The sequence below is a fragment of the Pipistrellus hanaki genome (assembly GCF_964339955.1).
Source record: "Pipistrellus hanaki genome assembly, chromosome: 18".
Lineage (NCBI taxonomy): Eukaryota > Metazoa > Chordata > Mammalia > Chiroptera > Vespertilionidae > Pipistrellus > Pipistrellus hanaki.
In genome coordinates this window covers 1,985,430-2,010,038 of record NC_140520.1, presented here as the reverse complement: position 1 = coordinate 2,010,038, position 24,609 = coordinate 1,985,430, and the positions used below count along the sequence as shown (strand labels likewise).

Here is a 24,609-nt window from a genome sequence, read left to right as displayed (position 1 = left end):
ACCTGGCGGGATCGGAAACTCCCATTTGTCTCCAGAGTCAGCACCACCCGGTTCCTGCTCTGCCGAAGCCCAGGAGGCGCCCGCAGCGCCAGGACCTCTGCCTCCGAGGCTCAGAGGGAGAGAGCCCAACGGCGGGTGCTGTCCGCTCATGGACCAGCAACTGATGGGAAAGGAAACCTTAACGTGTCAGTGGGTTAGCCCACAGGCCACACGAGGCCGGCGGAATCCTTTGGCCTGGCCCCATCTGGGATGAGTGAATCCAATGCCTGACCCAGCCCTGACCGGTGTGGCTCAGTGGATAGAGCGTCGGCCTGCGGACTGAGAGGTCCCAGGTTTGATTCCAGTCAAGGGTATGTACCTTGGTTGCGGGCACATCCCCAATAGGGGGGTTGTGCAGGAGGCAGCTGATCGGTTTCTCTCTCATTGATGTTTCTAACTCTCTATTCCTCTCCCTCTCTGTAAAAAAAAAAAATCAATAAAATATGTATTTAAAAAAATAATATAGATAACTAATTAATTAAATGTCTGACCCAGCAGAGCAGGCTGAGTTAAGCTGACACGTCTGTACGGCCCACACACAATGTGATAAATACCCACAAGGCTCTGGGTCAGCCCGTCACCGTGGACAGCACACGCAGAGCCGCGGTGAGGAGGTGACTGTGGCCCTTACCTGCGGTGAGTCCTCTGCCTGCTGCTGCTGGGACCCCCTGGCTGACGCCTGCACCCCTCCCCGAGTTCCCACCTCGGGGACCACGTGAGCGCCATGACCCGCCGGCGGGAAGTGTGTTGCTACCAGCTCCTTGGCTGTTTTTTTGGGGGGTGGGGGGGGAAGGAGGAACTAAATCTGTCGGAAAGGACTGTCTGACCTTATCACCGTGTTTGTCAGGTCTGTGACGTCACAGGAAACCGGGGTAAGACGAGGCCCGTGGCCGCCTGGGGCCCGGCTGTCCCTGCGCTGGACGCAAGCACAAGGCTGCCCTCCCGCCCCCAGCCTCTCCCGCTGCTCGGACGCTTTTAAGGGGCAAACGAGGAGGGAAGAGCCTCAGCGAGGCCGCAGCCCAGAGGGTCCAGTCCAGCTGGAGACACAGAATCGCTCCGAGGCTTCTCCCGGGGCGGCGTCCACCGTCATAGATGACCCACAGGGCGGCGCTCTGCGCTTTATGGACAGAACGGGCGTCACAGAGAGAGACACGCCCAGACGCCGCGATCCCTGGTGGCCGGGCCGTTCGGAGGTTCCCCTGGGCTCACCGTCAGGGCTTCCGGGACACCGGGAGCCGGAGCAGGTCCATGGGAGGCACCGGCCAGACGGGATCCAGCACAAACCCACAGAGACACTGTGGGACATTCGTAACGCAAGCCCAGATCACAGAAGCCAGCGGACGTGTGAATGGCATAAAACTTTTATTATTTAGTAGCAGTGTATCCGCCTACACTTCAAAATAGAACAGAGCATCTTTGGGAAAGTAAAACTATTCATAACAAAATACATGTCAAACGATTTTTCATTATTGCAGTAGAATTACTTTGCTATATACTTTGTCTATTATATACATCCTCTTCTCGGTTCGCCTACGTATGCACATGTGTATAAATAATGTTTAAGACGTACACATGTGGATACCTAGGACGAGTGCGCGCGCGCACGCCTGGGAGAGTTACAGCAGTCACTGTTACAATCATTTTCGTAGCTGCACACGAGTTAGTGTTCACAGAACCAGAGTGTCCGTGTGGCTCCCTGCCCTCCTCCAGGGTCACCTGGATGGTGGCCCGCTGATCCCTTTGTAAAAAAATACTGCCACCTGTACATTTCACCAATCTCTCTCTCTCTCTCTCTCTCTCTCTCTCTCTCTCTCTTTTTTTTTTTTTTTTTTTTTTTTTTACAATAACTCATAATAAAATAGTTCACTATTTCGGCTTTAGAAAAAGTATACAATTTGTGATCCCTAAAAACATACCCTTCTCTTTATTTTAAATCAACGTAGTGCAACGATTTGGTACTGTCGTTCTTGGAGGTTAACTAACCCACCTGAGTCAAACGTTCATTCAAACACCAGGTAAAGTTTAAGACGTAAAACAAACAGGAGGCTCCGCTGAAGCGTGGGTGAGGGTCTCGAGGCCCCTCCTAATAAATACACAAAAATAACCCGGCGGGCGAGGCCTGGAGAGGCGCACCCTCCGAGGGGGGCCCCGGGGGTTCTCACAGGCCCCTGCACGCCCAGGGCTCCTCTCTGACAGGCGAGGACCGCCTAGCAGCATCCCTGCCCTGTCCTCTTCCTGGCGTGAACACGGGCACCTGAGCACGGGTGAGCCCACAGCGGGCCGCCCTGCTGGCCCGGGAGCCGGGGGGCCGGGGGCCGGGAGCCGGGGGGCCGGGAGCCGGGGGGCCGGGGGCCGGGGGGCCGGGAGGAGCCCGCTCCGAGCAACACCCAGCGAGCCGGCTGGCCGTGAGGCTCAGGGTCCGAAAGCCCGAGGAGGCGACACTGAGCCGCTCAGCAACCAAAACGCAGGGGAAGCGAGGCCGGGGCCGGGCCGAGGAGCAGCGCTCGGGAGAGACCTGGGCGCCCCGGGCCGTGGACCCCCTTCCCCGACGGAAGGACCTCCGGGCAGGGACACGTCCCGCTCCGAGCACCCTCCCCAGGCTCCTGCCCCGAGGGCTGCGGCCAGCACACCGCACACCACACTGCACAGATTCAAAATACAAACGTGTGTGTTTTTTTTTTGGTAGCAAAGAGCAAGAAAACCTAAGTCAAAATATAGTCTAACTTTTCCATCATTGTATATATTTATAAATTTATCAAAATAGGCTTTTGACGTTCATAATACATACATCATGACACTGTACAGATACACGCAGTAAGAAAAGGATCCCGCGGGCATTAAAGACCCTTCGGGCGGCCGGCCCGCATTAAAGCGTCCTGAGCGGCGCCGCAGTCTGCCTGGGCCGCGGGGCCGGCCGGTCCCTGAAGGCCGCTCTAACGGACAGGGACGCAGAGGTGTCCGGTGCCGCAGCCGGTGCTGGCCCTGGTCCCGGTGCAGAGGTGGCGCTAAGAGCAGCGAGCGGTCCGACGGCGGGCCTCAGTAATGGACATACTCAGACTGGAGGGACTGCGCGGGAGAGACACAGGAGGTAATGCCATCAGAGCCGCCAGCTCCCCACACAGCTCCCGCCTGCCTTCTCACCTTCCTTCCTTCCTCCCTTCCTCCCTTCCTTCCTGCCTGCCTGCCTGCCTGCCTTCCCCGTGGCGCTGCGGCCTGCTCTCCAGAAGGCCTGGAGATGCAGGAGGGGGCAGATGAGAGACGTGAAGCATCGGCTAAGGAGGGGTGTGCCATTCCCAAAGTGGCGGCAAGAAAGGTTTGATGTCGAAAGGTTTGCCAACGGCCCCAGCTGGGGGCTCGGTTGTCTGAACACCAAAAGGCTGCAGGTTCGATTCCCGGCCAGGGCACGCGCCTCGATGGCGGGCTGGATCCCTGGCTGGCTGCGAATGAGAGGCAGCTTATCTCTTTCTCAAAGAAAATCAATAAGTATATAATTAGAGGAGGATTAAGAAGCCCACTAACTGCCCTGGCCGGTATGGCTCAGTGGATAGAGCGTCGGCCTGTGAACTGAAAGGTCCCGGGTTTCAATCCCAGTCAGGGACACAGGCCTGTGTTGCAGGTTCGATCCCCATTGTGGGTCGTGCAGGAGGCAGCTGATTCTTGATTCTCTCTCATCGTTCATGTTTCCATCTCTCTCTCCCTTCCTCTATGAAATCAATAAAAATATATTTTTTTAAACTCTCTAATTTATTAGTAGTGATGACAAATTAAATATTATTTGAAAATCGGTAGGTAGGGCTCAACTCGCTTCCATGCTCTTGTGCAATGATATTGGATTTTCCTCAGCAATATTAAACGACACCTGTCACTAAACTGGGGGTGATTAGAATAGACTTTACGAATATGTATAATTCTGAGTGCAACGCAACACATAGCGAATGAACGTTCATGCTTCTGATGCAGCAGAAGGGGCAGTCCCTTAACTAAATTCCTCGAGGATGGGGGACTGTGACGCAAACACCTTACAAATCCTTTCCTTTTAGGGGGACGCAAAGCACAGCTCTGAACTCTGACCTTCCCTCCCCAGAGCATTTGTGCGGAAGAGCCAGGCAGCCCCCACGAAACAGTGGGAAGTTTCTAAAAAGGTAAACAGTGCCCGTTCCTCCCTGATCACGTCCGATACTGACGTACAAGAGGAGGGCGTCGGGGAGCGGAACCAGACGGCTCTGGTCCTAAAGTGACCCAGGAAAAGACGGGGGAACCCAGCTGCCGGACAGGACTCTGGGCAGCCAGGGCAGTGAGAAATGGCAGCCCAAACCAGTGCTAACATTCGCCAAACCCCTGCGCAGTCCTCCTCCGTCCACACCCGGGACAGACCCTCCCACCTCCACGCCTCGGAGCCGGTTTACGGGACTTGCTCCGTGCCCTCCCTCCTCCCCGAGAGCCTCTGCCCGGCCCGTCCGCAGCAGGTTGTGGCTCGGTCGTGTCCGTGCTGGGGCCGGTCCGTTCTGTTGACGGGAACAGGGCATCCGTCCACTTTGCAAATAACTTACTGAAAGATCCAGCCTCTCTCTGTGTACCTTTAAGTCCTCCCCACGGCCGCTCACTGAGGAGTCTCCACCAGCACCCTGAGCCCTCGGGGGCCACCACTCCGCTCCCCGCAGACCGAGAGTGAGAGACCGGTGTCCGCATTTCATGAGAACGAACTGAGGGTGAGGCAGCGCCGGGCACAGTGGGAGATTGGGGGGGGGGGAGAGAGGGGGAGCAGGGACTGTTTGTGGGGGTTAGGGGCTGGGGGTCTCAAGGCTGCAAGTTTCAAAGACGAGGTGAAAGGTTAAGAGCGCCCCTAGAGCTCTAGCCGGTGTGGCTCAATGGATAGAGCGTCGGCCTGCAGACTGAAGGGTCCCAGGTTCGATTCCAGCCAAGGGCACATGCTTGGGCTGCAGGCTTGATCCCCGTTGTGGGGGCATGCAGGAGGCAGCCGATCGATGATTCTCTCATCATTAATGTTTCTATCTTTCTCTCCCTTTCTCTCCCTCTCTGAAATCAATAAAAATATAGTATTTTAAAAATAAATAAATGTAAATAAATTTAAAAAAAATAAATAAAAGCGCCCCTAGGAAGAAGGACCAGGGCTTGGCACGTCTCCCCACAGGATGTGGGTTAGGCCGCGGCTTCAGCCCAGGAAGGCGTCGGGCACTGTCTCACACGCCTGCACGCACAGCGTGGCCAGGAGAGCGAGGGTCAACGTGCTGCCCCATGGGACTGATTCCCAACTCGCTCTCGGGACTGTTCTAAAGCACGTCTTCTTTATAAAACACCCAGGACTCAGCATTCTGACTCACGCTTTCATTCTGCTCGGCCCGTTGTTTTTATCTTTGCCATAAGAAGTAATACCTAATGCATCTCAAGTACTAAAAAAAAAGGGGGGGGAGGGGGAGAGCAATGCAAGTGAAGGGTGGGAAACTGAGGCATAAATATTACTTTACAGGAAATATTTATATAATCAAGCACTTATTTCTATAACAAGGGATTTTAATTACTACCCAAATGGAACATTCGGTTTCTTGGGACCGGTAAGTTCCAGCGGTTATACTGGGTTCAGACCAGATAAGCTTATCGTGAAGATAAGAAGTGCAAACCATAAAATTAATAGCGCAGCCGTAATTAACCTGGGAAAGGAGCCTAAAGTTACCTTAAGGGTGCAGCCCCCCAAATAAATGATGTCAAAACAGACGAAGTCGTGTTCCCCGAGAGCCGTTAGGTTTGACAAGAAACAAGTGTTAGGTGAGGAGATGAAACCCTGTTCTCCCCGGAACCAGCTCCCAGCCGTGCTGGCGGGTATAGGTAGTGCTTTAGAGTTAGCTGTTCGAGTGCTTCTTTTTTAATCAGCCCGTTACCTAATCGCGGTGGGAAAACCGCTGATGATCCGAGCTATAAATACGGGCAGGCCTTTTATCTCCGGCCCACGCGGCCCTCAGAGGCAGAGCGGGAGGAGTCTGAGAGATCGCCGTCTTTGCCAGCAAACGAACGAGGCCGATCTTCAGATCCCAACACCCTGGCCCCCAGGGCCCTGGGCCTGCTGTCAGTCTCCCAAGGGGTCGGAACCCCGCTCACCGCCCCCCTGCTTTCCCCACGCTCGCTCCCGCCCCCTCCCGAGTCCCTCCGGAGGAAAGCAGCTCCCCGCTGCCCTCGGTGTGGTTCTCACTCAGAGGACGGGCCTTGCGGAGGGTCTGTCTATGGCACCGGCCGTGGCCGGGGGAAGGCCCAGGGCTGCGGGGGACACCGGGGCACGGCTGGGCCTGGGGTCAGGGGAGGACACGTGGGGAGCCTCGGTGAGAGGAGCTGGAACATTCAGCACAGAGCGTTCGGGGGCCGCCACCTTGATGGAACGCTTCCCGCGCCCACGCCCGTCCCCGCCCCAGCTCCCCGCGCGGCACACACCCCGACAGACGTCAGAGGGCGGCTTCCCCCTGCAAGTGGGTCACTGAGCGCCACCTCGCCCCCCGCCCGGGCAGCCCGGCCCCGGGACCAGCCAGGGGCCGGAGGAACAGAGTGGCCGCGGCCTGGAGCCCCCCTCCCGCCCCCGGCCCTTCCTGTGGGAAGCGGGGAGATGGGCCGTGGTCGGCCGCCATCCTGGGGCTGAGCTGCTGCGGAGAGCGAGCAAGGAATCGAGGAATCGCAGCGCTCAGAAACGAGGCTGATTGCAGCTTCTGACCTGCTAGACGCCCGAGCCCCAGGGCCTTCGGGGGCTTCCTCCCGATGCGGGGGGTGCGGGGTGGCCCTGCCCTGTCCTCCCGGAGGACGTAGGAACCTCACAGCCCCGGGGGCATCAGGAGCAGGGCCGGCGCTTTAGACCAGAAACCCACACCCTCAGGACAGCTGCCTCCCGGCCGGGGGCTCAAGGGCTGAGCGTCGACCTGTGAACCAGGAGGTCACCGTCCGATGCCTGCTCAAGGCTCGACTCCCAGCATGAAGCGTGCAGGAGGCAGCCTGACCGATGTCTCTCTCCTCTCCCTTCGCTCTGAGATCAATAGAAATGTATCTTTTTTTTAAAAAAGAAAGAAAGAAAAGAGCCGCAGCGGCCCCACAGGGAACGCACAGCCTCTGCTTTGCCTCATAAAGCAGGGTTTCCTCGGGCACAGACTGCCTGCCCCGGCCGCAGGGGGCAGCCCCCCAGGACGGGGAAGGCAGAGGCGGAGGAGGGCAGGGCAGCGACCCAGGCCCGGGGCAGCCTCCCGGGGGCCGGGAGGGGAGACGGACCGGCCGGCAGCCCCACTTAGACCCGCGTTTCCTTTACAAGAAAACGACAGCGTGGAGGGGAGAGGAGGGAGCCAGCCGCCGCCCACACAGACTCTGACTTTAAATGGAATTATTGGAAAATTGCCCTCTTCGGGCAGAAGGGGAGGAGGAGGAGGAGGGGAAGGAAAATAAGAAAATAGCGACTGAAGCCACGATGAGGTTATGTAAGCGGGAGGCCAGGCACCCACAGGCCTGAGCATTCCCCCGGCCATGGGGACCCGAGCCGGCGCTGCCTCTGGCCAAGCAGGAGGTCGGGTACCCGCTGCCCACCTCAGCCGTGGCCCTGGCAGGTGCTCCCGGACCCCGTTCTACACCTAGCGCCCGCTCCGCACAGGGCAGGGCCTGCCTCCACCAGCTGGTGCAAGTACAGGCGGCCGCCCCTCCTGGCGCAGGATCTGACCTCGAACCCAGCTGTGCACACGCAAACACGTGACCGCTCCCACCAGCCGCCACGGGGATTTAGGCTTTGCCGACACGCATGCACCCACAGCAGAGTGGGGTTCGGGTCACAGGAAGAGGGGTGCCTGGGCCCTGATCTCCCCGGGAATCTAGCGGGAGGGTCAAACCCGCCCCTGGGAATGGTCGGGGGATATGCTGCAGAAGGACGTGTGGACTTCAATCAACACACGCACATGCACGTACACATGTGCACACTGCGTACACATGTGCACACACACATTCACACTGTATCTCCATGTTACAAAAATGGTTTCTGATCTGCCACCTGAGGGCGTGGATCCCACTAACTGTCGCCCACGGGGCTGCCGCTGGGCTGAGGGCACGCGGCACCAGCCCCCCCCTCCTCGCCTGCGGAGCCAGCTCTCCCGGACAACACGGGTAACACGGGAAGAACGCGGGTGCGAGGGGGGCCGGGGAGTCGGTGTGGCCGCTGACGTTGGCCCACGTGCCCGACCTGTGTGAGCTCGCTGTCCTCCTTTCCTGTCCCCGCTCCCCAAATCAGAGCTCACACCCGGACACCCGCCCTCAGTTCCCGTGGAGACAATCAAAATGCCCGGCCCGCGTGGCTCAGTGGTTGAGTGTCCTCCCATGCCCCCGAGGTCACCAGTTCGATCCCGATCAGGGTACATGCCCGAGGGGCAGGCTCGGTCTCCAGTCGGGGGCGTGCAGGAGGCAGCTGATTGGTGTTTCTCTCTCCCTTCCTTTCTGAAATCAATGAAGATTCTTTTTGTTTAAAGATTTTACCCCGAGACCCCCCCGTCGTGAAAGGGGCTGGTCCCGATTACAGAGCCTGCGGGTAAGGTGTTGGGAGCTTCCACCCAGCCTGGGGGGACCCAGCTCCGTCTGCCCGACCCTGACATCCTGCTTCTCCTGCACCCCGGGCCCCATGAGCCTCCCTATGCTCACCTCCCGCCCCGGGTGCACGCTGGGCAGTGCCCAGCGGAGGGGACCGCGCCAGGACCGCAGGCTCCGTGCGGAGCAGACACTGCCCACGACGCACCCTTAACGCACGGAGGTCAGCACGTCTGCCCGTCCGTCTGCCCACTTGTCTGCCCTCCCGTCAGCACACCCGTCTGTCCGCCTGTCTGCCTGCTCGTCTGCATACCCGTCAGCACACCTGTGTCCACCTGTCTGCCCACCTGTCTGCCCGCCCATCTGCCCGCCCATCTGCCTGCATGTCTGCCTGCCCATCTGCACACCTGTCTGCAACCTGTGTCCACCTGTCTGCCCGCCTGTCTGCCCGCCCGTCTGTCCGCCTGTCTGCCCGCCCGTCTGCCCGCCCGTCTGCCTGCATGTCTGCCCACTTGTCTGCCCTCCCGTCAGCACACCCATCTGCACCCATCTGCCCTCTCGTCTGCCCACCTGTCTGCCCACCTGTCTGCCCGCCCGTCTGCCCGCCCGTCTGCCCCCGTCTGCGTGGGAACCCTCCGGCTCAGGGGGGCGGTCAGAAAGCCCAGCCGAGCGCTGACCGAGGTCGGCCGGGGAGGAGGACAAAGAGGGCGGAGGAGCCAGTGGAAGCTGGCGTTTACTTGGGGAGCCGGTGGTGGACAGGAGGCGCCACGTCCCGGCACAGAGGGCTCAGAAGGCCTCCTTGGTGCTGTTGAACTTCTTGGGGGGCAGCCGGGGCGAGGAGGGCGAGGAGGGCGAGGAGGGCGAGGAGGGCGAGGCGGCCGAGGGCGGCGGGGCCCCGCAGCTGCGCTCGGGGGCCTGAGGGCCGAGCGGCGGCGTCTGCGTACTTACGGGGATGGACCGGCTCAGGAAGCGGGCCGAGGAGGCGGACAGGCCGGTGCAGGAGGCCCGGGAGCCGGGGGCCGCGGGGCCGGGCTCCTCCGTCTTGGCGCAGGGGGGGCCCCGCGGGCTGCCCGGGGGGCTGCGGCCGCACTGGTTGTTGTTGAGCTCGGGGTGGGCCCGCGGGGGCGCCGGGGAGCTGCCGTTGAGGTTGGCGAAGGGGCTGGCGGCGTAGCCCACCCTGCAGGGCGAGGCCCGCCGGCCGTCCGGGTCCTCGGAGTTCACGCTCAGGTTCCCCAGCGAGCTGGCCAGCCGCGAGTTCACCGAGAAGCTGGGGAGACAGAGCAGACCGCTACCGGGCCGTCCCCGAACACAGCGCGGCCGGGGCCGCCGGGACGGTGCTGGGGGGACGGGGCGAGGACGGAGGGCAGATGGCGGTGCTGTGGGACCTGAGATCTGGGTGCTGTTGGGTGTGAGATCAGGGTGCTATGGGTCCTGAGATTGGGGTGCTATTGGACGTGAGATGAGGGTGCTACTGGTCCTGAGGTTGGGGTGTCATAGGATTCCAGATCAGGGTGCTATGGGTCCTGAGGTCAGGGTGCTATTGGACTCAAGATCAGGTGCTATCGGCCGTGAGATCAGGGTGCTATGGGTCCTGAGATTGGGGTGCTACTGGACATGAGATGAGGGTGCTACTGGTCCTGAGATTGGGGTGTCATAGGATTCCAGATCAGGGTGCTATGGGTCCTGAGATCAGGGTGCTATTGGACTCAAGATCAGGTGCTATCGGCCGTGAGATTGGGGTTCTATGGCTGCTGAGGAGGAAGTAAGTGGACTCTAAGCAGAGTGAGAAGCGTGAGCATGAACTCATATGAGTTTGATTCCATGGCTCTGGGAACCGTCTGGGCCACGGCGGAGACGTGACCTCCGGCGTGTCCTCAGACACACTCAGCGCCTCCTCCAGACCAGGCGGCTGCGGGCGCCCGTCCCCACAGCGCAGGACAGGGCCGGCTGGAGGGCAGAGCCTGTGGGGTTTCTCCTCTCCCAACCCCTCTCCCCCGGCCAAGGGCAGCCAAATGCCTGCTGTGGCCTGCACCCAGCACCCAGCACCCAGCACCCAGCGCCCGGAGGGGAGTCACCTTCTCAGACTGGCGCCCGAGGCCAGGGAGCCCCTGGTGATGCGCTTGGCGGTGGCGGACGGCGGGGAGGCCACTTTGCAGATCTTCAGCGTGGACGCGGAGCCTTGTGCGGAGGAGGCCAGTCTGGGGAGGGAGGAGCAGGGCGTTCGCGGACATCAGCTGGGCCACGGCGGTCAGCGCGCCAGCGGCTCAGACCCGGGCGTGGGCGCGCCGGGCGGCTGGGGCCTCGGCGCTCAGCCCGCTCTGCGAGGGGCCGTGCTGGGCTCCAGCCGGGACCCCACGCCCTGCTCTTCTCCTCCCGCCGTCCTGGGTCCCCTCCCCTCCCCGCCATGTGGCCCACGGGTCCCGCCACGGCTCACCCGTCCTCCCCTCCCCCGCCCCGGCCTGGCGAGGCCACGGCTGTGCCTGCTCCCACCTGCCAGCCCCGTCTCTGCCTCTGACCCCCAAGACTGTGGCGGCAAACTCGTTAGTCCACAGAGCCCAATGGCCTGGCCCGACCTGAGAGCACTCGGGGGACTTTCCCCCAGAAAAACAGGAACGTGTCCTCCCCGCGTGGAGGGCAGAGGAGGGAACACAGCGAGAAAAGAGAGGAGGCAGCGACACGTGCAAAAACAGGGAGGGGAGAGCGGAACTGCTATCCCTTCGCAGCAGGATCGGGCGCCGGGTCCAAGGGGCCGGGGCAGCCCATGGCCGGTCAGACCCCGTGCTGGGGCACCAGTGCCTGTCCCAGCCTCCGGGCCCCGTGGCCGCCCAGGAAGGAGGGCGGAAGCAGAGAAGCGCAGTGAGCAGCTCATCCTCGCCTGCTGGCGGGGGTAGGGAACGGCCGGCCCGCGGGCCCTGTGAGGCTGAGAAACCCCGTGGCCCGGCCCTGCCCGGCACTGGGCCGAGATAAACGTCCGGCCGACCCCACAGCAGGCTCTTAAGCGGATACGGCTGTGTGGCCCCGAGTGACGTTACAGATACCCCCGGGCCAGGCCGGGGCGCGGTCAGAGGCGGGTGATGGAGGGGGAGCTGGAGCCCGGGGCTCCGGCCGCCGTACCTGACAGGCTGGGACACCACTGCCCTCGGGGGCCCCTTCAGGTCCTCCAACCTACAAAGAGCAAGACAGGCGCTCAGGTCCCCGCCCAGCCGGGCCGAGGCGTCAGACGGGCGCGGGGAGGCCTGGGGACCGGACAGACTGTCCCTTCACCGGACAGACCGCCCCGAGCCGGGGGAGGGGACTGCGGTCTCTCTGTTCATTCTGAATCCCACTTGGAGGAATAAAAAAAAAGGGGGGGGGGTTTGTTTGCCCTTGTTTCGTCTGCTTTGTTAATCCTCACCCACAGATATTTTTCAACTGAATTTAAATGGAGAGGGAGGGAGGGAGGGAGGGAGGGAGGGAGGGAGGGAGGGAGGGAGGGAGGGAAACATCAATGTGAGAGCAGCACCATCGATGGGTTGCCTCCCGCAGGTGCCTAGCCCGGGGTGAATCCTGCAACCCAGGTGCGTGCCCACGACTGGGAACCGAACCCAAGGCCCTTCAGTGCCCAGGCCGATGCTCTCACCGCTGAACACACTGGCCAGAGTGCAGCCAGTCCGTGATTCTCTCTCCTCGTTGATGTGTCTCTCTCCCCCTCTCCCTGCCCCTCTGACATCAATAAAAATCGATTTAAAGAAAAAGGGGGGGTGGTAGGGTCCTGTCCGCCTGTGGAACACCCGAGGGCCCCGGGGTCCGGTCTCACCGGAAGGCGCAGGGCGGCGAGGAGCGCGGCTGGCGCTGGCTCTTTAAGGCACGTAGTTTGTCTCCCTGGGTGATGCTGTTCTTCATCTCCACGTCCTCATCCTCTTCCGGGTTATTCTGGGGGAACGGCATAAAGGTCACGGTGAGGCGCTGGCGCTGGCAGACGGCTCACCGGGCGGCAGGTCACCCCTGCGTGCAGGGCATTTCACACAGGTGAGCGTGCACCGTCGCATGCCCTGTGAACTCAGCCCTGCGCGTGTGCGTGGAGAGTGTGCAGTACAGCACAGGGGACAGTCAACGGCATGTGACAGGGTAGCGCGTGCCCCAAATCTGCGCGCCTTTACTAGCAAGGCTCTGCGCGTGGCACCCCGTCTAACAGCCTCCCTGCACCCTGCGCGTGGCACCCCGTCTTGCTTTGGGGGGGGAGGACTCCACGCCTGAGACCCGGGTCCCCCGGCCGCTCAGAGAAGGAAGAAGCCACACGTGCAGGAGGTGAGTCCCGGGGGGACCCCCGCCCCCGGGGAGACTCACCTCTCCGAACCGCTCCAGGTTCTGGGTTTTGGATACGTTCCCATGGATGGACAGGTCATCCAAGCTCGAAAGGATTTTATTGATACTCTCCTCGCTGGACGGTCTGCTTTTCAACTTGGATCGAAAGATGTCCCCTTGGACCCAGAGCGACGCTTGCTTTCTGTGGAGAGGAGAGGAGAGCGCCCGTCATCTCAGGAGTGCGACGTCGTGTCAGTAAAGAGACGGCAGACACACATTTACGAAGCAGACGGAGCGATGGCGAGGTCTCAGGGTAAAGAAAATAAAACGTCCTGAAGCCACGGCAGTTACACCCTGCACAGAACACCAACGGCTGGCTTCTGACCCGGGTCCCGGTCGCCACGGGGTGGACTGCTAAGGTCCTCAGATGCTCAGGACAGATGCCACCGCAGAAGACTGTGAACCTCCTGTTGTTGTTTTTAAAAAAATATATTTCAATTTATTTCAGAGAGGCAGGGAGAGGCAGGGAGAGAGAAACACCCATGATGAGGGAGAATCATGAATCAACTGCCGCCTGCACGCCCCCCTCTGAGGATGGAGCCGGCAGCCCCGGCCTCTGCCGAGACCGGGCATCGAACCGGGACCTCCTGGTTCCTAGGCCCACGCTCAGCCCCTGAGCCACCCGGCCGGGCTGACGTCTGCTTTCTGAATCCCCCTGTGCTTGGTGTGGCCAGCTGCCTTGTCTCGGCTTTGAATTGCGAGCACGTAGTTCGTTCACTGCGGGCTGCTTCTGTCCGGAGCTGGCCTCCCTCCGCATTCCTGCTGAGGCCTGCCCGCTGCCTCCCTGTGACCTCGTCACCCCGAGACCTCGTCACCTTCCCGCCCGGACACGCCCTCCCAGCGCCACCCGCCTTCCCGTGTCCACCCAAAGCCACAGGGGTCGAGGCGTCTGTCCTCAGCCCAGGCCTGCTGCGCTGCGGCCTCGGCCATCGGCCCCGGGCGGCCGCGGGCACAGGGGACGCTCCTGGGCTCCAGCATCGGGCGGATGGACCCTCTCGCTGGGCGTCTGAAGACAGGGCTGTACGCGGCGCCCACGCCCGGGAGGCGGAGCAGACGGCCACGCAGGGAGAACTGCCCGCGCTGGGTGCTGCGGGCGCTCCGTCGGCAGGTGTTCGGAAAGGGTGCCGAGGGGGCAGGAGAGGGGCCGGTTCTGCACACCAAGAACAGGGAGCTGGGCTCTGGCCGCTGTGGCTCAGTGGATAGAGCGTCGGCCTGCGGACTGAAGGGTCCCGGGTTCGATTCCGGACAAGGACATGTACGTTGGTTGCAGGCACATCCCCAGCAGGGGGGGTGTACAGGAGGCAGCTGATCGATGTTTCTAATCATTAATGTTTCTATCTCTCTCACCCTTCCTCTCTGAAATCAATAAAAATATATAAAAGGAAAAGAAAAGAAATTCTGCCCTAACTGGCTTGGCTCGCTGGTCCATGTTTCTCTCCCATCGATGTTTCCAGCTCTCTATCCCTCTCCCTTCCTCTCTGTAAAAAATCAATGAAACATTTTTTTTTTTTATTTTTTTTAAAGCACATGTAGCTAGAAAGGGAAGGGATGATTTAGGACATCCCCGGAAGAGTCAACTGGCTGAACCTCATCTCGGGGTAGCACCCTCCACCCCGGCCCTCCGGCCCTGCTCTCACCCCAAACACCCACTTCACCCCGAAACCAGGATCGCTATTTCGCCTCTAACGCCTTCCACACAGGGAACAAAACAAAAACCGTCCCGCGTCCCACAGTAACCGGGGTGAGATTTTCAAGATCAATTCCTGACGCCACCATTGCCGAGAATTCTCCTCAGACCAGACACGTGTTCCTGCTCCGCCGAGGGCTTCGGCGCCAGCGGGCTGCGTGAGCCGGACGGTGTGAGTGAACACCGAAAATCAAGGAGCCGTTCCTGCAAACGGTGCCTCTCGCACCAGCTCCGTTTCAGACCGCGGGTGTGCCTGTGACTCTAACGGACACACAGACTGTCCAGCGTCACTCTAATCAGCCTCTAAGAGCTCAGATCCTACTTGTTGCTATTTTAGGAACAGCAAGTTCTGGAACCTTTTACACAGATCATTTTAAAAACTTGGAACCCACTTTCCTTGGCCCAATGCCAGTCTCTCTCTCTCTCTCTCTCTCTCTCTCTCTCTCTCTCTCTCTCTCTCTCTCTCACACACGCACACGCGTGCTGAGCGCGCACAGCAGGAGTCCATCATGGTAAGGAGCTCCAGCTCCGGCTCCCACATTGTTCCCGTCGCTGAGCAGGGTCCCTCGTCCTGTGCCTGCCGTTTCCTGAGATAAACAGCGCTGGCTGACCCGTCACTCCCATGTCACTCCGCTCTGGGTGACGGTCACCAGATGCTGCCAGCACCGCGCCGAGCGGGGCGGCCAGTGCGGAGACGCGGCAGCCTGGACCGACCACACACGGTCTGCGCGTCTGTGCAGAAGCCGGAGCCCCACGCCTGCCGATGGGCGCCCGCTGGGTGCCCGCCCAGCCCTCTGCAGGGCACGCCGCGGCTCCCTGGCCCTCTCCCGGCGGATGGCCAGCAGACGGCCAGCAGACGGCCAGCAGATGGCCAGCAGGCCGACGGGCAGGCGGACGGCCAGGCCTCTCCACACGGACGACACTCACCACTGAGCCCACCGGCCAGGGCGCCTCGTCCCGCTCATGGCAGCCGGCTGGTGGTTTCTGAAATGCCGAGGGGACGCCAGGAAGGGTTAACTCTCTTCCCGGGGACCGGGGTTTGGCCGGAGCCAGTGCGTGCGTCTGGGCAGGGCGGGGGGGGGCTATGAGTGTTCTTCTGAGTGCGACCCTCAGGCCTGGGAACGCTCAGACCAGCCACATGGCAGCCACCTCTGTCCATGAGCGGCACCTCACAGAGGCCCCCCGCCTCGCTGTGTGTGTGTGTGTGTGTGTGCTGTGTGCTGTGTGTGTGTGTGCGTGTGTGTGCACCTGCTGTGTGCGTGTGTGTGCACGTGCTCTGTGTGTGTGTGTGTGTGTGTGTGTGTGCGCGCGCGCGCGCATGCTGTGTGCGTGTGTGCTCTCTGTGTGTGCGCGTGGGTGCTGTGTGCGTGCATGTGTGTGTGTGTGCTCTGTGTGTGTGCGTGCTGTGTGCGTGTGTGTTTTCCCGTTCTGCTCACAGACATGCGAACACAAGGAAAGAAGGAAAGCCATGCGCCAGGTGGGATGACAAACTCACACGGTGGCCGGGCCACCCAGGAAGCGACAGGGAGCCGGCAGGAGGCCGCGCCATGCCCTCGCCGGGCCCCGGGGGCTGGGCTCCCTCCGGCTGCAGCACTCACCCCCTGGCTGCCCGGCTGCCACGTCGGGGGAAGAGGCAGGGGGACCGGGGGACCCGCCGTGGGGACACAGACTTACTCCTCCAGGAAGTGCTGCTGGGGCCCGATGATGGAGCCGGGCCGGCATATTCGGATCCAGGAGATGACCTCGGCATGCGTGAACCGGTAGTGCTTCATGACGTAGCAGCCGATCAGCGTCCCCGTCCTGCCCAGCCCGGCTGCAAGAGAGGGACAGAGCCGATGCCAACCCGCCCGGCACCTGCCGGCGCTGCCCGTTCAAACCGCTACCGACCGTTCCACAGACGACGGAGGGCGTGTGGGGGCGGCCCGGGGCATCTGGAGCAGGGCCACCTCCTGACACCGAGGACCCGCCTGACACCGAGGACCGGCCGGCACCGACACGCTGGCCAGAGGGGCGTGCAGCCGCGGCCCCCGGGGGCCCTTCCTCAGACGTAAGCACCGGGAGACACCGGTCCTGGTCTCTGCAGAGGTCTGACGAGGCCGCAGGTCGTGTGGACAGAGCACGGCCTGGCGGCCCGGAGCAGGGCCAGGGCCCAGGGGGCGTCCAGAGCCCCTCGGCTGGCCTCTGGGGAGACACGAGCCCCCGCCCTCTCCCTGGGAGCGGAGTCTTCACCACACACAACCCCCCCCCCCAAGAAAAGGTGCAGAAAGTGTTCAGATCGCCCTGATCCTTCAACAGCTGTAATTAATCTATAAAAAGAACGTCCTCTGCGCTCTTCCCAGGAGGAGCGCTCCGCTCGGTTCTAAGGAACCTGAACGGGGGGAGGCGTGCCTGGCCGAGGAGGGCCGGCGCGCGGGGCGAGCAGCCGGACACGGTGTGTCCACCGCCCGCCCGCCGCCCCCTCACGGGCCAGGCCGGCCCCGAGCGCCCCACAGAACAAGCACCTCAAACTCACGGCCCCTGGGCCGGGGCCTGGCTCACCTGGCCCGTGCCAGCCTTGGCGTGGGACACGCTGGCTCCAGAGCCTCAGCGATCCCAGGCCAGGACTGCGCGGCCGGCCCTTTTCCCAACCACTGCTTGTGCTGGAAGATTCCACCAGCCCCTCGCCCTCTCGGGGTCACCCAGAAGGCGAACAGGAACGCTGAGCGGTTCTAACAGCCGCACCTTCCAGCACACCGGCTCCGGCCTGTCCACCGGGCGGGAGCCGGCTCCTGCCCAGGGCATCGGGTGTTTGTACGTCATTCTCAGGCCACACGCCAGTATCCACGTACAGGCAGCCCACTCCGTTCGGTCAGACGGTTCCCTGACTCCCGACGCCTGGGCAGGGCCAGGCCCAGCGCCTTCGGGGGCCTCCCCGCCCGCAGGCCGGATGCCCTCACCCCGCCCGGGGCAGCCCGCGGCGGGAGGCGGGGCACGGCCTGCTCTCCCCGGCGGCCGTGGGACAGGGAAGCCATGCTCCCGCCGCCTCCTCGCCGTTCAGTTAAAATGCTCGAGGCGGCTCGGTTCCCAGAACGCAGAGCTGACTTAATTAGGGCGGATGTCAAAATAATTAACGGGCCGCGGCAGACACTGCCGGGGGAGAGGGGCAGGGGCGGTGATTGCTCCGAGGGCGTGATCCCGGGAAAGGCTCCACGCGTGTGCACAAGTGGCGGCAGGGGAAGGCTCAGGCGGCTGTCACCACTGGAGCGGGCTCCCCACGCAGACCGGGCTCCCCCCGCAGACCGGCCTCCCCGCGCAGACCGGGCTCCCCGCGCAGACCGGGCTCCCCCCGCAGACCGGCCTCCCCCCGCAGACCGGGCTCCCCCCGCAGACCGGCCTCACCCCACAGACCGGGCTCCCCCCACAGACCGGCCTCCCCTCACAGACCGGGCTCCCAGCACAGACCGGGCTCCCCCCGCAGACCGGGCTCCCAGCACAGACCGGGCTCCCCCCGCAGACCGGGCTCCCCCCGCAGACCGGGCTCCCCCCACAGACCGGGCTCCCCGCGCAGACCGGCCTCCCCGCACAGACCGGGCTCCCCCCGCAGACCGGGCTCCCCCCGCAGACCGGGCTCCCCCCGCAGACCGGGCTCCCCAGTGGGGGGGGTGCAGGAGGCAGCTGATCAATGTTTCTCTCTCATCGATGTTTCTAACTCTCCCTCTCCCTTCCTCTCTGTAAAATAATCAATAAAAAATATTTAAAAAATAAAAAATGCCCGGCCAGCCACACCGCCCCCAGCACCCCCATCTGAGCCACGCTTCTCCCGGGAGGGGCTGTGCCAGCAGGCCGCGTCCCCCCATGCTCAGACGTAGCGGCCGCGGGCGGGCCCGGGGTGCGGGCCGGGGATGCGGGGTTCAGTGTGCGGGCTGCGGGCGGGCCTGGGGTGCGGGTGCGGCCACGGGAGGCAGGGGGCAGCGTACCTTTGCAGTGCACGGCGATGGCGCCCTCGGTGCTCTCGCAGATGCTCAGGAAGCGGCGCAGGATGCTGTCGCTGGGCGTGCTGCCGTCGGTGAAGAACAGGTCGTGGTGCTCGAAGCCGGCGTCCGTGAAGCGCCGCGCCTCGTAGATCTTCTTGTTCAGCCTCACCACGGCCGTCACGTTGTGCTTCTTGAAGTAGGGGAAGTAGGCCTCGGGGGCGTGGAGGGGGTACCCTGGGGGGAGCGGGCTGTCAGCACTGCAGGGAGCACACCCTCCCGGGTCTCCCCCGGGACCCTGGCTGTTCCTAAGCCCGGCCCCGCTCCCCGGGCTGGGACTCCCCACAGCATTCCCGCCAGGCCGCCTGGGCTCATGTGTTCGAGGTGGGTCTTCCGCCTGCTCCCCCCACCCCACCCCCGGAGCCCAGGGTCACCCCCCGGGGGCAGGCAGGGCTGAGAGGCCGACACACAATCTCCAGTCCTGAGCGAAGAGGGAAGAGAGTGCATGTTCCGTCTCCCCTGGGGAGGGACAGACATGGGCGCAGAGAGCCACGTCCCCACCGGGGACGTCACCGGGCTCCGGGCTGGGTCACCGTTCTCCTGAGAACGGGGCCCAGGGCCGGGACAGGATGGCCCGGGACCGGAGTCCTGCCGAGGATGGTGATCGCAGCTCGGAGTGCCGAGCACTCTGTGCACCAGGCTCCACGCGACCTGCCTCGCTGACCCCGGGGCCGGCCGGCTGGGGGCCCGGGGAGGCCTGGCCTGCACACGGCGGGCAGAGAGCGGCAGAGGCTGCGCCTGGAGCCAGGCTCCGGGCTGCGCGGGGGTGATTTTGGGTCAGAACCAGCCCGAGGCTAATGGTTGGGCCTCCGCTTCCTAGAGTTGGTGGGGAGGTTTCTTAAAGATCCCCCGTGCTCCCGGTGAGTTATAACCAAAGCCAGGGCACTGTCCTAGGACTGGGTCAGTGCTCCAGGCCTGGGCTGCCCTTCTCCGGCCGGCCGCTAGGTGGCGCCCTGGCACCGGTGAAGCACAGGCAGGCCCTGGCACTCCCCGGACCAGGCAGAACTTGAGGGCAGAGAGAGATTTGAAAATGCATCTCTTCCCTCCTTGAAAGTCAGGAAACTAAAGGGTCGGGTGACTAGGCCCCCCAGGCATTATTAAAAGTAAAAGAAACTGCAAAATGGGCAAATGAAGTCAATATTAGGCTCATTTGTGATACACATGGAACCTGCATATCTGCTCCTAATAAGCACCTGTCATGTGCGGAGCGCGGGGCACAGTCTCGAACCCTCACTGCGCGCCTGCAGTGTGCCTGCTCCCCCCTTGGTGGAGGGGACCCCCTCAGAGGTGAGGAGGAGAGGGGACCCGCCCAGAGGCGCAGGAGGAGAGGGGACCCGCCCAGAGGCGCAGGAGCTCACACACCCCACAGGGTGCACCGGCCCCACCTGCCCGCCTCTCCCACCTGCTCTCCCCTTAAAGGGGCAGCTGACCTCCGGAGAGCGGGACTCCCTGCCTCTGCTGTCTGTCTGTCTGTCTGTCTGTCTCTCTCTCTCTCTCTCTCTCTCTGCGCTTTTGTTCTTTTTAAAATACACGCTGGCGCCAGAGGAAAACCTACCATTTTCAATCTTGCTTTTGGGGTGTGGTCCACTAAATGCTAAGAACTTCCCCGGGACGATCCAGTTGAAGTCGCCGTTTTCCACGCGCTGGCAGGGTTTTGTGGGGAAAGAGCAAAAGGAAAGTGATGTATCCCCAGGCCCCCGTCCCGCTTGGTTTTTGAAAGAACCCAGACTTTCAAAGAGACGGAACCGACAATGGCGCTGCCAAACGGCGGCCGCTTTTCTCAGGACGGGGCCAAGTGATGACGGACGAGCGCACAGAGATCAGCCTTTCCCGAGACCGAAGCGGTGGCTCCCGGTAGAGCGGAGAGGGGACACTGGCCACCGGGGCCCCGGGGCCCGACCCCCGCCGGCCGCCCGCGGGCCATGTCCCCCCCCCACACCCCCCGGCCATCGCGGCCCGAACCCGGGCTCCGTCCTCCGCCGGCCGCCCGCGGGCCCCGTCACACCCCCAACACCCCCCCCCCCCCCCCCGCCATCACAGCCCGAACCCGGGACCCATCCCCCGCTGGCCGCCCGCGGGCCCCGTCACCCCCCCCCCCCCCCCGGCCATCACAGCCTGAACCCGGCGCCCACCTCGTAGTGCTCGTACTCGTCCACGTCGAACGTCTCGAAGTCGAAAAATCCGTGTTGCAATCCCTGGGAGCAGAAGGGAGTCAGTTTCCCACTGAGCTGGGGCGGCACCTGCCAGCCCAGGAGCCCTCGCCACCTGCCCTGTGCCCACGCCCCCCCGTGCCCACAGCCCCTCCGTGCCCACTCCCCCGTGCCCACGCGGCCCGTGCCCACGCAGGAAGGACCGTGTGGCTGGCCGCAGAGCGGGTACCTTTCTGATTCCCTGCAGGCAGTCGAGGATGGTGAGGTTGTACGTGCAGTTTCCGAAGGAAGCGTCCCTGTGGACACAGACAAGCCCGTGAGCCCGAGCCCACGTCCGTCTGTGCCGAGAGCCCAGCCCCCGGGCCCGGGGGGCGGGTCCCAGCGGCCGGCGTGGTCAGCGCGAGGGGCCCGCCGGGTGCGACTCCTGGGGCCGCACTCCAAGGCCGCACCCCAGGGGGCGGGGGGGCCCAGCCCGAGGCGCGGGGTCGGACTCAAACCCCAGCCCTGCTGGGCCTGGGCCGGGGACGCCGCCCTGCGGCCTCCGAGTCCCGCTGAGACGCAGGCCGGGAGCAGCGGCCGCGCCCGCAGGACCCGGACGGCGTCGGCGACACTGAGCCCGAAGCCCTCCCCCGGGGCGGGCACACGGGAGGCACCGCTGGTGCCGTCACTGCTGCTGCGTCACTGACAGGCCGCACAGACGGGGCTGCGTTATTTCTATAACATTGTTACTGAGGTCAGAGGGGAAGGGAGAGGGAGAAACATCAATGATGAGAGTCATGGACCCGCTGCCTGCTGCACGCCCCCCACTGCGGATCAAGCCCACAACCGGGGCTGTGCCCTGACCGGAATCGAACCCTGACCTCCTGGCTCCTAGTTCGACGCTCAACCCCTGGGCCAGCCAGGCGGGCTGACTTTTTGTGAAGAAAGACACTGACCGTCGAGGGAGGGGCGAGCACTGAGGGAGGCAGGAGGTGGGGGAGGGAGATGGGTGCAGGTCACAGACCCAGCAGCTGTTTTCCGGGGTGGAATGCCAGCCCCTCTCCCCCAGGCCGACCCCCCAAAACCACGGGAAACGGCGGCCAGGCCTCCGAGGGGCGTCCTCTCGGGAGGGACAGGCCGCACCGAACACCGCGCACTTCATCCTTTATTTACGTTCCGGGCCTGAGCAGGCTGCTCGCTCTCCGCAACCCAAGACGCCGGCTCAGGTTCGGCCGGGGCAGGAGCGGGCCCCGCCCGACCGGTGCTCCCAGGTCCGGGGGCACCCCGACCCCGAGGCTTGTCCCCGCAGCCCCCGCTGACCGCGGACCGGCCCCGCCCGGCCCCCCGCTGACCGAGGACCGGCCCCGCCCAGCCAATCCCCCCGCTGACCGCGGACCAGATCCGCCCAGCCCCCCGCTGACCGCGGACCGGCTCCACCCGGCCCCCCGCTGACCGCGGACCGACTCCACCCGGCCCCCCTGCTGCCTGTGGACCGGCTCTGCCCAGCCCCCCGCTGACCGCAGACCGGCCCGCCTGGCCCCACCCCGCCCGGCCCCCCTCTGTCCGCGGACTGGCTCCGCCCGCCCAGCCCCCCGCTGACCGCAGACCCCCCCGCTGGCCGCGGACCGGCTCCAGCTGCCCAGCCAATCCCCCGCTGGCCGCGGACCGGCTCCGGCAGGAGGCAGCCCATCCATGATTCTCCCTCATCACTGGTGCTTCTAGCTCTCCCTCTCCCTTCCTCTCTGAGATCAATACAATGTATATTTTTTTAAGTTAAACACAGAGAGAGAGAGAGAGATCCATTTTGTGATGGTGGCTCCCGTCTGCTTTGTGAGAAGGAAGGGGAGGCCTGAGCCCCTGTGGGCCCTGCAGGCTCTGACTTGCCCGGGCACAGTCACTGCTGCGGCCACGGGGAGACTCGCTCAGCAACAGAGAGGTCACGGGGTCACCCACCACGACACTCCCTCCCAACGCACACAGGCGTGCGGTCACACAGGCCCTGGCCCGGGCGGCGGGGGCCTTGGTGGTGAGTGCACCGCCTGTGTGCGTTGGGAGGGAGTGTTGTGGGGTCGTCTCCCGGAGAGAAAACCTGCTGTCCCCCCACGGAGATGAGCCGTCCACACCAGGCTCCGGGGGCTGGACACACACACACACACACACACACACGCACACACACACACCAGGCTCCGGGGGCCGGGGACACACACACACACACACACACACACCAGGCTCCGGGGGCCGGAGACACACACACACACACACACACACACACACACACACCAGGCTCCGGGGGCCGGGGACACACACACACACACACACACACGCACGCACACACACCAGGCTCCGGGGGGCCGGAGACACACACACACACACACACACACACACACACGCACACACCAGGCTCCGGGGGCCGGGGACACACACACACACACACACACACACGCACGCACACACACCAGGCTCCGGGGGCCGGAGACACACACACACATACACGCACGCACACACACCAGGCTCCGGGGGCCGGAGACACACACACACATACACGCACACCAGGCTCCGGGGGCCGGGGACACACACACACACACCAGGCTCCGGGGGCCGGAGACACACACACACACACACACACACGCACACGCACACCAGGCTCCGGGGGCCGGGGACACACACACACACACCAGGCTCTGGGGGCCGGAGACACACACACACACACACACACACACACACACATGCACACACACACCAGGCTCCGGGGGCCGGAGACACACACACACACACACACACACACACACGCACACCAGGCTCCGGGGGGCCGAGGAGGACACACACACAGTTCAAGGCCAGCAGCTCGCTCTAAGCCTCTCGGGGGCGCTCCTCACCATGCGGGGCGGGAACAGCACCCTGGGTGCTTAGAGCAGACGGTCACAGAGATGGGCGGGGGGAGGGAAAGTGGGAGATTGGGGATGAATCTTATTCAACAATTCCAGTTCTCAGGAGACGGGTTCCTTAGCACCATGGTGGGCAAACGGCGGCTCGCGAGCCACAGGCGGCTCTTCGGCCCCTTGCGTGCGGCTCTCCCACAAAACACCCCGGCCCGGGCGAGTCTACTTTGAAGAAGTGGCGTTAGGAGAAGTTTACGTTTAAAAAACTCGGCTCTCCAAAGGAATGTCAGTCGTCGTGCTGTCAGTATGTGGCTCCGTGGACGAATGAGTCTGCCGAACGCGGCCCCAGCACGTGTACGCTGACAGACAATCCTGCTCATCACCTGTCGCCGCTCCCCGCCCTCCGTGGTAACGTGCTCAGGCTCTGGGTTTCCCGGGGCTCCTTCCTCTCCCTGCTGTGCCCCCGATTCCCCCAGAACGTCAAGTGCAGCGGGTGCCGGCTTCCCCGCGGCCCCCTCCTGTGGTCTGAGACACCGGGTCGAACCCCTCGAACCCTAGGCATTTTCTCTTAACGAATTCATTGAAGTGATTGCTGGGAAGACGTCTAAGCGTGAGCCCCGGGGACCTTCACTGTGGTCACGTGACCTCAGAAACCGGCAGCAGCCGTCCTAGGCTGGCAGGTTTGCACACACAGCTGAGCACACGCTCGGGATCATTTACAACCAGAGAGGACCTCTGAGGGGGCTCTGATGTGGACCCCTCCTGCTGTCCACACAAGCTCAAGTTCACTCCAAATTTCTAAAAGATCTTCTTTGGCCCTAACCGGTGTGGCTCAGTGGATATAGAGCGTCGGCCTGCGGACTGAAGGGTCCCAGGTTCGATTCCGGCCAAGGGCATGTAGTACCTTGGTTGCGGACACATCCCCAGTAGGAGGTGTGCAGGAGGCAGCCAAGCAACGAGTCTCTCTCATC

The 24,609-nt window shown here is 63.2% G+C and overlaps 1 protein-coding gene and 1 long non-coding RNA gene across 7 annotated transcripts in view; one reads left to right on the top strand and one right to left on the bottom strand.

Annotated features, from left to right (window-relative positions):
• Positions 1–542: 542 nt before the first annotated feature.
• On the top strand, positions 543–1,868 carry LOC311612443. Its single transcript, XR_014793294.1, has 2 exons — positions 543–675; positions 887–1,868. It is a non-coding gene; the product is annotated as an uncharacterized lncRNA (long non-coding RNA).
• CDC14A (cell division cycle 14A) overlaps positions 1,385–24,609 on the bottom strand; it is a 43,655-nt gene continuing 20,430 nt past the window's right edge. For 3 of the 6 annotated variants that reach the window (XM_084865343.1, XM_084865347.1, XM_084865344.1), the window contains 11 exons: positions 21,010–21,076; positions 20,763–20,825; positions 20,186–20,273; positions 18,577–18,807; positions 16,295–16,433; positions 12,916–13,075; positions 12,386–12,501; positions 11,704–11,754; positions 10,665–10,787; positions 9,538–9,856; positions 1,385–3,105 (listed from right to left, as the gene is read on the bottom strand). In XM_084865343.1, the coding sequence (XP_084721469.1) occupies positions 3,076–3,105; positions 9,538–9,856; positions 10,665–10,787; positions 11,704–11,754; positions 12,386–12,501; positions 12,916–13,075; positions 16,295–16,433; positions 18,577–18,807; positions 20,186–20,273; positions 20,763–20,825; positions 21,010–21,076 (1,387 nt within the window). In that variant the 3' untranslated portion in view covers positions 1,385–3,075. Of the gene's footprint in view, positions 3,106–9,195; positions 9,857–10,664; positions 10,788–11,703; positions 11,755–12,385; positions 12,502–12,915; positions 13,076–16,294; positions 16,434–18,576; positions 18,808–20,185; positions 20,274–20,762; positions 20,826–21,009; positions 21,077–24,609 lie in introns of those variants that run through there. The other 3 variants (XM_084865345.1, XM_084865346.1, XM_084865342.1) reach the window with 2 other exon arrangements.